This window comes from Haliotis rufescens, unplaced genomic scaffold, assembly GCF_023055435.1.
Source record: "Haliotis rufescens isolate VD_foot unplaced genomic scaffold, xgHalRufe1.0.p SCAF_15, whole genome shotgun sequence".
NCBI lineage: Eukaryota > Metazoa > Mollusca > Gastropoda > Lepetellida > Haliotidae > Haliotis > Haliotis rufescens.
Window position 1 is genome coordinate 8,857,042 of NW_025963835.1, and position 14,174 is coordinate 8,871,215.

Sequence of the window (14,174 nt, forward strand, 5' to 3'; positions counted from 1 at the left end):
TTAATTCTTGTCCTCGTCATGTCTACCATGTCTTCTTTTTGTAACAATCCAACGGAAGAAACTACTTAAGTAAGGGGGCGTTCGCCTATGTCATTATTTTTAGGAAACCGTAAGACAGTTACTCTATGGTAGAATAATTTATTGGTAATATTTTTTAATTTTACCTATTTTCTTTGGACATAGTGACAGTGGTTAACAGTAGTTTACCAATATGAGAATATTTCAAGATGAGTATTGACTACCTTTGATTCCTGATGGTATGGTCCATATGAACATAAACAAACCTGTGGACATGGGGTATGAAGTGCAGTAGAAACACACTAGATGCCTTTAGAAGGTGGATCGCTCATGTTATAATAGTTCTGAAAGGTAACTGTCGAACAGATTTGAAAGAGAGTAATTGGTGTATGAGTTGATAATATTGTGGTGTATTTGTATTCAACGTGACATTTGTACCAATTCATGATGCAGCCTAGTACAATACCACATAGAATTACTATGAATGTTGACATTGACATTGTCATATTATAGTCATTACGTAATATAATGCCCCCCCCCCCCCCCCCCCACCCTCTCACCTGCGTGCAGGCTAAAACGGCACCTCAGCCAATCGCCACCGATTTCTCAGGCGAAAACGGCACCTCTGTTTTTAATAACGATAAGAACGATTTATGTAGCAGTATATATGGTTTATTTACATGGTATTCTAGTTGTCATCTTCATCACGTGTTTACAATATCTGTTCTGACAATATTCTCGCAATCAACACATCAAATGGACATTGTGAATAATTGTGATTATGACAGCACCATGTTAGGCCCCTTAGATACAGGTTCAGCTTGACATTGAGTGAGTGAAGGTACTTAAAACGTATAATGTTTTCACAATAAGTTTGCTTTGCCTTCCAATCAGACTTGGCGAGAAAATTTGAAGCAAGGTCACCATGGTTATGAGTGGAAATAGTTCACCATATTATGCACCACTTTATATTAGGTTGGTGCAGGCATCAGTGGTATGGATCAGTAAAATTATAGAAAATAAAATTAGAATTACACATACTTAGCAATTAGATTTAACATTAATTACACCCATTACTGGTTATTTATTTGTCACATAATGTTCATACTTTTAAAGTTCTCAGAAAGATCAACATTTGTGTGGGTGTAACAAAGGCCAGCAAATAGTTCTTCCAAGATGTCCAACAGTCAGTCATTATGTGGGTGCCCAAGTCCACCTTGTGCTGTACAAGAATATAGCTCCCTATAGTTCCTATTGTTGTCCGTCACAATGCGCGGAGCGTCTATGGGCTATTGGCATGCTGGAAACTGGCAGAAGTCAGTGTGCCAGGGCCAATATGTTCAATGTTTCACGATTAGTGATTAGCAGTCTATGGAACGGGTACCAACAACCAAAAGTTTGATGATCAACCGCGTTCTTGTTGTCCCGGGTCAACAACAAGACTACAGGATTGATTGATCTGACACCAGGCGGCGAAACCATGAATCAGAGTGCTGCAAACTGGAGTACAAGTTACAGGTCAGACGATTAGAAGCAGAAGTGCCCAGGCCTTTCCCCCATTTAAACCTGTTTGGGACATGATAGGAAGACGTGTGTGTTCACGTCATGGGCTGCTGACCACGTTGGCTGAATTTGGTCAGGTGCTACAAGAGGAGTGGGACAGACTAGTGCAATGTTATTGCAATGGCCATCATGGCCATATATTCATAATATATTCTTTACAACTAATAAACAGCTGTCGGAGAAGTCTGTAGTTATAAATGATAACTTTGTCATATAGAGAATCTCACCCAAGTTACTTTTGATATCAAATCTATCAACACGAGTTGATAAAAGTGGGAAAACTCCGAGGCTTGCCGAGCATTTTTTCCACTTTTATCAACGAGTGTTGATATATTTGATATCAAAAGTAACTCGGGTGAGATTTTATTTATCATCCAACACCATTCTTCCAACTTTTTCAGGTTGTAGGCAGTAATAAGCAGTGTCTTAAGTGTAAAAAGTACTGCTAACAGCTTCAGTAGCAGAGCCATTAGTGATGTCATTTGATTGTGACGTCATGGTAACCAATGATGTCACAATGGTCTGCAAAGCATTGTGATGCAATTTCATTGCAGCGATATCTACAGTGTAGATATCGCTTGATCTCACCCAAGTGATATCTCCTGTGAGAGCCAGTTTTGGATGATAAAGCAATTTACACACACACCCACAACACCCCTAGAGAAGGTCATGTAAATAGGGTGGAACATCACCTAACAAGCACTGGTAGGTAAGGCAGAGAATTTGTTTCTCATGATTCTGTTCACAGGAAGACAGTGTAAGCTGGAAAGTACTTGACCATTCTTTGTACAATATTTTGCCAAATGACCATGCCCTGGACATCAAGAGCACAATCCATGAAGCAGCAAAGTCTTTCCTCTCCAGATTAGCTTGGACTATTAAAAAGTAAACATGGAAAATCAGCATTCTCAACTTTATCCAGTCTCTGTAATGTTTACGAAATACTTTCATGACATTCTTTATCTTCACATGTCTTCAAGGCAACTTGGGATACTTCATAATACACTGAGTTGTATGACGATTCTGGTTTATTTCTACCAGACTTTGCTTGATTATCAAATTCATCTGATTCCATTAATCCCTTCAGAGCATGTGATAGTTTCACATGGTCACATTCTCTATTGGCCTCTGTCTCCAAACGTTTAACAAATGCCAGGAGGTAATCCTTTGTTCTATTGTACACAGTCCACAAGTTGGTAATTAAAAAACTCTATTAAGGTAGCTGGAGGCAAGAGACTTTCTGCTTCAAAGTTGTACTGCATTGGGCATGTGTTTTCCCAAACTGGTTTTATAGTGCTAGCCTAATGGGATTCCCATCTTTTGGTAGGAATGGACAGGTAATTGAATCACTGACCTTCCGCCCCCCGGCTAGAAGGTCTGTCCACTAGACCTGGCAGTGGGTAGTATCAGTCATTGGACTGCATTAAACAACATTTGGGATCTAACATTAATATAGCTATATATTGGTGAGGTCAACTGTCCACAGATTTGGAAAACATGGTAAAGTCAAAATGGTCCATGACACGTTTCTGGGACATTCATGCACAGGTGAGGATGTGGCTGCTTCTATTTTGGCATGTATTGTAAACACCTTTCTTGTTCTTTTCTATACTTTATCATGATAATGTGTTTCAGGCTGTGATCCATGTGGTAGGGGTGTTGTAAAGTTCAACACACGGCCTCACATAGCATACACAATGGCCTCCGTGGACAAGCCAGAGTCTGATCAACATGATGATGTTGTCACCACTGATGGTCAAAGTATACGTCGTCTACACTCAGCTTCAGGTTTCTCTCAGGAAGAGGATGGTGTCTTCTGTAAGAATGACCCTTACAAAGCCCTGCAGAGGTCCCAGTCAGATGCAGCACTCCTGCACTCCCCTCATGAATCACAGCCGAAGCTGTCCAACCTTGTCAGTATGGCAGAGAATTTCAATGGAGGCACAAATATATCTGAGTGTTCCAAAGTATACCTTGATTTGTCTCGTGCTGAGGCATTTGAGAAGGTGGAACTCGGAGAGAGTCAAGGTAGAATGGTACGAGTATCATCTGGTCGATTTTTGGAAACAATCTTGCAAGATGAAGAGCTCCAGACAGGAGATCTGAGTCATGTTTATAGCCAGCATTCTCTCTCCAGTGACAGCAAGTCAAGCCTTGGATGCAGCACGAGTGAGGATGACATTTCAGGGAGAATTTCTACTTGTGTAGAGAAGACTTCTTCTTCATCAGTGAAAGTGGTCAAGACAAGTCTAGGTCAGCCTAGTGAGCAGGCCAATAAACTTAAAGCCAATATGAAATCTAGTTTTCAGATATACTCTCATTCCTTGAAACAGAACATTCGCCAGCTGCAGATGGGATCTGTTCCAGAACAGATAAATGCCTTGCAAGAATTGAATGTACTCATAGCTCAAGCATGGTCAATGCAGATATATGGTCGAGACCTTGCTTATAGTCTGTGTGATATCCTGAGGACAGAACGTGCACTGGACATTATAGTCAATAACTGTGCATCCAGTAATAAGGAATTACGAACTGCTTCTGCATTTTTATTGGAACAAGTTCTCACAACAGGCAATAGAAAGCGTGTGGCTGAAGCTGGGTTAGAGACAGTAGTAAAGATGACTATTACAGCTAAAGGTGATTGTGAATTGGCTCGTACAAGTACAGGAATCCTAGAAAGCCTTTTTAAGACATCTGAAGAAACATGTACAAATGTTATCAAGCTTGGTGGTCTGGATGTTATTTTACATTGGTGTCGCTGTAATGACCGCTTGACCCTAAGACATTGTGCAATAGCTCTTGCCAACTTGGCCTTGTATGGTGGCCCAGAAAACCAACATCAAATGACCAAACGTAAGGTCCCTGAATGGTTGTTTCCTTTAGCCTTTATTAATGATGACAGTGTCAGATACTATGCTTGTCTAGCAATTACGGTGCTGGTAGCAAACAAAGAGATCGAAGCTGCAGTAGAGGCATCTGGTACCCTAGGGTTGGTCAGTCCTTTCCTTACCAACCATAACCCAGCAGAGTTTGCCCAGATGGACACTTCACATCGTCAAGGGCGGTCACTAGGCTGGCTTCGTCGTCTTGTCCCAGTCCTGTCAAGCAAGAGGGAGGAGGCTCAAGCTCTAGCTGCCTTTCACTTTGCCATGGAAGCAGGAATCAAGGCTGAGCAAAACAAGAAGGAGGTAACTACCATTCAATCACACTTCTGGTCTTTTTGCCATTATATTTTTGTTTTAACCATGGGTTTATTGGCATATATTACTTACTTATATCTTGCATGAATTAAGATTCATAGATCGGAAAATTCTTACTCCTGGAATATGAACATAAAAATTGTTATTGTCAGTCAACTGACATGACTTCTCTGCCTCTCTGGATAAGTGATGGAAGTGGCATTTGGAAACTATTTATGCATTAAGGAATTTTTGTGTGTTGATGTTTAAGCAATCCCCCTTGCATTTGGTTACACGAATTTGAGCTCTGTCACATCCGCAATTGGTTTTCTCAACTACACACTTCTGACAGATGTCACAGACAAATAACTGACATACCTCCAGACATAGCTGGGGAATTTGTCTGACATAGGATAAGATTCCACTGATGCTCACTGTCACTCAGCATGAACAAGGTGTAAAAAAGCTTGTGTACACGATAACTTGAGTCTTAGTTGACTTCTTTGAGATGCGTCACTTGCTAGATAACAGTGTTAGAACCTACATCGAAGGTTGCTCTTAATTGTAATAATTGTAATAAAGAATTTGTTCATCCATATATCTTATCTCTCTTAACTTGAGTCTGTATGATTCAAAGTTTGCTAAATCTATTATACGATATTTAAGATATGATCTTAGCTACAACTTTTAGATGGCCTTCATGTTAGGTCAAGGTCACTAGAGGTCAAATTATAAAACTTTTTATCAAATTTAACAAAATTTTGGATTAATTCATGAAAATCTACAAAAAAACATCCATCATTTATAACAGCCTCTCAATAATTAACTCAGTATCTGTATCTGTCATGGTATTGAATGACTTGTAAATAGTCCATTTCACAAAGTTTTGGCAGTTGATATAGAGACTTCAGATGTGTAAGACCACCTAAGTTTGCAAAAAGTAATTTTCTCGAATGTGATTGCATGACATTGAAGGTCAAGGTTACTTGGTGTAAAGTAGATGTCGCTAAATAAAATTTGTACACAACATTTTGAGCATTTGTAATTGAAACCTTATGAAACTATTATATACTATTATCTCAGGGCAGTTTTAAGCTAAGATTGAAGGTGAACATAATTAAGTCTGAAGTGGTTATAACTTTGTTATTTAGGTAGCTATGGGTAAAGGAGGCTGTACTGCATTAGACATGTATTTTTCCAAATCAGAAGTCATGTTTTTAACTGGAAGTGCTTTGTTATTAAGGTACCTAAGGTCAGTTTCAAAGTGGTACTGCAGTGGCCATGTTTATTGCCACACTGGAAGTGCTTGTTTCATTGCTTTGTTACTGAGTTAGGCGGAGGCAGTAGACTTTCTGTGACATAGTTGTACTGCAGTGGGCTTGTGTGATGACAGATGGTCTACATGTGAAGCTAACATGGTTCATGATATATGTTTCTGATGATAAAGTTTTGAGGCATTCATTTCAAGAAAAGGTACAGATGAGACTGCTTCTGCCTTGACATGTAATCCAACTGTAGATTTCAGTTAATTTTTGACAACTGTGACATGTTAATTTACATGCATTGGATAAATAAAATGGATAGATGTTTCCTCACCTTGGGTTAGGAACATACTTGTTATGCCCATACTTTCTGTTTGTGGGTTAATAATATAAACTGTGAAATATCATCTGTTACTACGTGGAAAGTTCCAACAGTCAAACTGTAGGTGTATTGGCTGATTTTTATGCCACAGAAAAAAAAATGAGTATTAATCTTACTTATACCACACTTCCAGTCTTGTTGCACTGGTTGATTTTCTATTTGATGTAGGCACCATTTTACGTCTCAGCTCCAAAACCCTTCTCTGGTTGTCAATCCACTGACATTAAATGGGCCACAATACACCAACATTTACACAGATTCCACAACAACACTGGGGTGTATTTGTCAATACACATAAATTAGTAGGGGTACAATTCCTTTGAATATCCTACCCATATTACATTATAGCCATAAGTTGATGTTTTCCCACCTTGCGAATGCACAGATGCAGAACCTCAAAACTATTTAGATAGTTGGCAGTGAAAAGGACGTCTGTTTATTAATCTACAGACTTTTGGTGTGATGAAAAACAGAAAGAGGAATTTATGGCTTTGATGTAGTAGAGGTAGTATTTGTATTTGTATCTCTTACTATATTGCATCATGACTTTCAGTTTATGGTGACATATTTTTCTTATGTTTTGGAATTGTATGATGTAGGAACTGTATGAAATTGGCTGTGTGGAACCCCTAAAGCGATTGGCAAGCACCCCAAACTCAACAGCATCACAGCTGGCTGCAGAGGCACTGAAGATAATTGGGGAAGAGATACCCCGCAAGCTGTCTCAACAGGTGCCTCTGTGGAATGTGGAGGATGTGGTCTATTGGGTCAATCAGGTAGGACAGTAAACATGCATGTTCAGTCAAATAGGTAGTGCAGTAAACATGCATGTACAGTCAAATAGGTAGTGCAGTAAACATACATGTACAGTCAAATAGGTAGTGCAGTAAACATGCATGTACAGTCAAATAGGTAGAGCAGTAAACATGCATGTACAGTCAAATAGGTAGTGCAGTAAACATACATGTACAGTCAAATAGGTAGTGCAGTAAACATGCATGTACAGTCAAATAGGTAGGGCAGTAAACATACATGTACAGTCAAATAGGTAGTGCAGTAAACATACATGTACAGTCAAATAGGTAGTGCAGTAAACATACATGTACAGTCAAATAGGTAGTGCAGTAAACATACATGTACAGTCAAATAGGTAGTGCAGTAAACATACATGTACAGTCAAATAGGTAGTACAGTAAACATGCATGTACAGTCAAATAGGTAGGGCAGTAAACATACATGTACAGTCAAATAGGTAGTGCAGTAAACATACATGTACAGTCAAATAGGTAGTGCAGTAAACATGCATGTACAGTCAAATAGGTAGGGCAGTAAACATACATGTACAGTCAAATAGGTAGTGCAGTAAACATACATGTACAGTCAAATGGGTAGTGCAGTAAACACACATGTACAGTCAAATAGGTAGTGCAGTAAACATGCATGTACAGTCAAATAGGTAGTGCAGTAAACATACATGTACAGTCAAATAGGTAGTGCAGTAAACATACATGTACAGTCAAAAAGGTAGTGCCATAAACATGCATGTACAGTCAAATAGGTAGTTCAGTAAACATACATATACAGTCAAATAGGTAGTGCAGTAAACATACATGTACAGTCAAATAGGTAGTGCCATAAACATACATGTACAGTCAAATAGGTAGGGCAGTAAACATACATGTACAGTCAAATAGGTAGTGCAGTAAACATACATGTTCAGTCAAATAGGTAGTGCAGTAAACATACATGTACAGTCAAATAGGTAGTGCAGTAAACATACATGTACAGTCAAATAGGTAGTGCAGTAAACATACATGTACAGTCAAATAGTAAGTGCAGTAAACATGCATGTACAGTCAAATAGGTAGGGCAGTAAACATGCATGTACAGTCAAATAGGTAGTGCAGTAAACGTGCATGTACAGTCAAATAGGTAGTGCAGTAAACATGCATGTACAGTCAAATAGGTAGAGCAGTAAACATGCATGTACAGTCAAATAGGTAGAGCAGTAAACATGCATGTACAGTCATATAGGTAGTGATGTAAACATGCATGTACAATCAAATAGGTAGTGCAGTAAACATACATGTACCATCAAATAGGTTGTGCAGTAAACATGCGTGTACCATCAAATAGGTAGAGCAGTAAACATGCATGTACAGTCAAATAGGTAGAGCAGTAAACATGCATTGACCATCAAATAGGTAGAGCAGTAAACATGCATGTACAATCAAATAGGTAGTGCAGTAAACATACATGTACCATCAAATAGGTTGTGCAGTAAACATGCGTGTACCATCAAATAGGTAGAGCAGTAAACATGCATGTACAGTCAAATAGGTAGAGCAGTAAACATGCATGTACAGTCAAATAGGTAGGGCAGTAAACATGCATGTACAGTCAAATAGGTAGAGCAGTAAACATACATGTACCATCAAATAGATAGTGCAGTAAGCATGCATGTACAGTCAAATAGGTAGTGCAGTAAACATGCATGTACAGTCAAATAGGTAGTGCAGTTAACATACATGTACCATCAAATAGGTTGTGCAGTAAACATGCGTGTACCATCAAATAGGTAGAGCAGTAAACATGCATGTACAGTCAAATAGGTAGTGCCGTAACCATGCATGTACAATCAAATAGGTAGTGCGGTAAACATGCGTGTACCATCAAATAGGTAGTGCGGTAAACATGCATATACAATCAAAAAGGTAGTGCAGTAAACATGCATGTACCATCAAATAGGTAGTGCAGTAAACATACATGTACCATCAAATAGGTAGTGCAGTAAACATACATGTACCATCAAATAGGTAGTGCAGTTAATATGCATGTACAAAATATATTCCAAACAATTAACTTTCCTTTTGCCTTACTGCGACCTATCTGTAGACATCTCTGACAGGTGTACTAACTGTACTGACTGTGTGTGATGTACCATGGTCCTGGTGGGGTTCTGCAGGTGGGGTTTGAGAGCTATGCTGGCATGTTTGAGAAGTGCTGCGTAGATGGTGACCTTCTACTGCAGCTTATGGAGGACGAGCTAATCAGCAGTTTGGGAATGGATTGCAGGATTGCTAGGAAGAGGTGAGTCTTCTGTATAACAGGTATGTTTAGTCAGTTGTAACATTTAGGGTAAATGACTGGAAACATTTGCACTGATTTGTATGTAAATAAAGGTCAGGGGGATTTAGCTGTGGTACCTTAGATCGTAAGTAATAGATTCATACTGGCAGACAAAATATGTACCAAATAAATACATTAAGATACAACAGTGACTATAACAAAGGGCTAACATGAGTATTTTGTAGCTTATTCCACCACAACAGTATGCAATATTCCTTCTTGCCTTCGTGGTCTAGTGTTAGAGTGTCCACCCAGAGAGCGGAAGGCCCGGGGTTCGATCCCTACCCGCGTCATACCAAAAGACGTACAGAGATGGTACTTGTTGTTACCCTGTCTGGTGCTCATCGATAATCTTTAACTAAATATCGATCAGTTATCGATAAATATCAGAGAAGTAACTTTAAGCAAATATGGAAAAAATCCAAAAGAAATCATCGCCCTAAATACACATTTATGCACAGAGCTCCAGATAAGCTTTTGGTGTTGTGGGTATTTTACCCATGCATTTTAAAATCATTGGGTATCAGTAATTCTACCTGCGTATTCAAATTTCTGTTACCCACTAGTTTTTACACATGTGGGTATTTAAGTTAAATATTTAAAAACACTATTCATCTAGTCCCTGCAAACTGGTGTCGTGTGGGTTCGAGAGCTTTATAGGACTCATAAATACCACGATACTTCCACAAGAAAGTGTGATGGCAAATGATCATGATGTAACTGTCATCGTGGAGTTTGGCAAGGTTGACGGAATGCCCCTTTATAATTTCAAAATAAGTTGCTGATTTGCTAATCGAATACGCAGGGTTACTTCACAACATTTTGATGATACGCACAAGTTTTATTTTTGTAGCGTATCTGTAATGTTCGTTGCATATTTGATACGCTTGGATTATATTTTACTGGGTATTTCTGCATTTCTGATGCGTATTTCACACAGATACGCAGCTTATCTGGAGCTCTGATGCATGGATTACTCTGTGAACATTTATTTTATAACCAAAACAGTTTCCTTCCATCTTTGGCAATTGACATGATTTCTGTCTGTTTCAATAAATATATTCTTCATCATAATTGTTTATGTAAGATATTATCGATGACACAATTTTTATATCGATTATCGTACATATATCTTCCCATTGACGATAATTCTGATTATCGATTGTTTAAGCCAGCACTACCTTCAGCCATCTCTCACCAAGCATGCTTCTGTAGTACTTGTCATCATTTCCTTAATCGCCCATATTGGATAGACATGTGTTTGCTACACTTCTGATTTACGATTGAAACTAGACTTAGTATGTCATTTGGGTTTGCTCATCTGTGGTTTATCCTTATTGTGAAACTGCTTGTCTGCCCATAACCTGTTATGCAGAGGATAATGTCCAAGTAACTCTTACTTCCTTAACAATGGAGCCGAGGCCCCCAATGTAAACTAATACCCATTCTCCAATCATAGGATGTAGGAACAATTCCAGCTGCCCACACGTTTTCCAGCAAGTTTCAAATGATTCACTGAGTGTCAAATATAATAGTTCTGTCTGTTCAGAGTGTAAATTAATTTAGAAATACATGTATAATGAAAAATGGAAACCAACTGTCCATTCCTGAAAATAATTGACTAAACTAAACAATGACTACAGAGATGTGTTTTAGTCCGTGGTCAGCATGGTCAGTGTACAAAGGTTCATGGTCCAAAGTCCTAAGAGCTTTCCATGAAAAGCAGGATTCACTCCCGTTTCTGATTGAATGATACAAGAAGTTTGGATTCACGTATTGGGGTGCCGTTTATCAGAAAGAGTACTAGGAAACACAAGGGCATATTTTATTTTCATGGAAACATTCAGGACTTAAGCTTGTATCCATGTGTGTACCATGGATGTTTGTTAAGTTGCATTTTGGCGACTCATTATGTCCATAAATCGTGTCACTTTTGGACGTTAAAATTAGATTTTGATACACACTTATGTAAAAAAACGAGATACCTCCAAAAAATGCATTGATATTTCAGTGGGAAACATTCATGACATATTTTTATGAAGTGACATTTCTTTTGCGGGTCAGTGTATATTCAAATATTTAAATTTTGACCTCTTTTTGACCTTTGCACTTTGCCTGAACTGCAAGCAGAACTTCTTATGACCACAGACCATGTCTGTTCAAAATGTAATCAAATTTGGTGCATGGTTAGTTATGTTCCGTTTGTTCTCTCAAAATGCATATTTGCCCCTGTGAACTTCTTCTCTGAAATTGCCAGACTAAGGGAGCTGTAGCATGTATGTTTCTCCTCAGGATGACATTTTTGATGTCAGGTTTTGATGTTAGTCCTCAGCATTTATGCAGACCATGTATGAATATCAATGCTGACATCAGCTGTTGTTAGGTGCCTGTCACTATTTCAAAGTGCTGACTACATATCCAGGTAAGAAGCTACAGTGCCATGACATTATTTTAGCAAGAAAAAGAGGAGAACAAATACATCATCATTAACTAACCCACATTGTCCCAAGTCTTTATGTATATGTTTAATTAACCAGACCTGTAGGTTTCACACTTTTTTTTTACACGTTTGTTTGCTCCACGTGCACTTGCTTTAGAGGGTGTAACTGATACTTTTTGTTTTTTTTCATGTGATATATTTTGTAAAATTTCAGATTTGTAAGAGAGTTGCGTGATCTGAAGATATCAGCAGATTATACATCATGTGATCCCAGCAAGCTGGACGATTGGTTGAGTGAGGTGGCCCCAGTGTTGTCCCAGTACACATACCAGATGCTGCACTGTGGGGTAGATCGCAAGATGCTGGCTCTACTGACAGAGGAACACTTACAAACCGACTGCAATATTAGCAATGGTGTGCACCGCATGATGATGCTTCAGAGGGTGAGAGGTAAGACCTGGAATGGCATCCAATAAGTGAAGCCTCATAAACGTTATGCCACGCCTTACAATGACTATTTGCACGCAATTGGAATGATTTAAACAGGAATTGCAATGCCCGATGCTATGTTACATGTTCTACTTTTGGTAGTGTTAGCCTGATGGTTTTGGCAGGCAACACTTCACATCACAGGTCCCCTCTTGTGGCCATGGATGTCAATTTGACAGGTGTATGTTACTGTGGTGAAGTTACCCGTACTCACATACTCCCATTCCTTCACACCCATTGACCCTTCAGACAGCAGACAATGAACCCCCACTTTTTGCATGTGGGGTCACAAACTTCATTGGACAACAGAACATCTCTGCACTCCTTGGCCCACTGTTGCGCTAGATCTGTCGCTCATCGAACATGTGTCGGATGAAATGAAACATAATTTATGCTGACTTCCAAACAAACCAATCCCAAGATTTTCACCAGACTTTCACTTCACTGGGAATGTGTTGCTGCTACATCCCTGTCTTAGAAGAATACATCAGGGAAGGCGTGTACCAAGTCCTCCACCAAAACCTAATCAGTGCAGACTTGTGACGCATGGTGACAGGGTTGTCAGGTAACCCTGTCCTCTATCCCATCGCGGCAGGAAGGATCCGGTGGTGTTGCATGGTGTTAGGATTGGCGACCAATCCCACACCAGTTCCCAGCTCCTTCCATCACCATCAAATTGGTCAAGTCACAGCATCGGTAACTAAATCCAACTCAATGATAATGGATCATCATTTAGAATCCATATCAGAATCTCTTGCCGATCTACCAGAACAGGTTGCTGTCTAGACATTCAACTTACCTATCAATCTGACCAGATTGCTGTATTAGCTAGGGGTCAGGGAAATTTGTCAACATTGAGGCGGTTGTCTCAGATATGTCAGAAATACAACCATTGCTTGTTGATTGTCGGTACTGGTTGCTAGTTGTAGCATACCTACAACAAAGGGGGAACAAAGTCACAACATTTGTTAAAGGTGATTACGCGTTTATTCGACTCGATCAGCTGCAGATTGGAAGCACATCACATTCCCAGGACTTTTTAGCCCCTTGTTAAACCTGAAGGAGTGAGTGAGTATGGCTTTATGCCGCTTTTAACAATATTGAAGCAATATCACGAGGGGGGGACACCTGAAATGGGGTTCACACATTGTACCCATGTCAGGAATGGAACCTGGATCTTCGGCATGATGAGCGAACGCTTTAACCACTAGGCTACCCGACCGCCCCTTAACCTGGAGGAACATTATCGTCTGAATGGAGTGGTCTCTACATCCCCAAGACTTCTTGTGGATTATAAAGGTTTGGGAACACTCCTCATATTGACTTGTTTGTGCTATATAAGCGTGTATGTCAGTCCAGAACCTGACCCACTGGCTCTCGGCGTGGATGCCCTGTCAATTTGTTAGGTCATAGACAATACCCCTGCTCTAGGCAGAAGTGTGAACCCTTCCGACATGTTTGTCTATATGCAGTATAAAGCCCTCAGTAGATAAAAACATCTCCAAGGCTGCTGTTGCAGGTTGATTAAACAACACAATTTCCGAAAGTTACCAACATACAGAGCTCTCCCCACCTATCTGGAGGGACTGGTAGCCCCATTAGGTCAAAGTCTTATCTACTTTGCTAGCTTCTTGGGGATTAGTTTAGGGAAGACAAGTTGTAGTGAGCTGACAGTGGAGATTCCAAAACACATTTACCAACACATGTTACTT

At 39.5% G+C, this 14,174-nt stretch overlaps 1 protein-coding gene across 2 annotated transcripts in view; it reads left to right on the forward strand.

Moving 5' to 3' along the window:
• Positions 1-62: 62 nt before the first annotated feature.
• Positions 63-14,174, forward strand: part of LOC124147152 (NAD(+) hydrolase SARM1-like) — a 45,537-nt gene continuing 31,425 nt past the window's right edge. For both annotated transcript variants that reach the window (XR_006862761.1, XM_046517761.2), the window contains exons 1-5: positions 63-369; positions 3,217-4,769; positions 7,004-7,180; positions 9,370-9,494; positions 12,188-12,423. Coding sequence is in view for 1 of the 2 variants with exons in the window: in XM_046517761.2 (XP_046373717.1) it covers positions 300-369; positions 3,217-4,769; positions 7,004-7,180; positions 9,370-9,494; positions 12,188-12,423 (2,161 nt within the window). In the remaining variant the exon portion in view is untranslated. The remainder of the gene's footprint in view (positions 370-3,216; positions 4,770-7,003; positions 7,181-9,369; positions 9,495-12,187; positions 12,424-14,174) is intronic.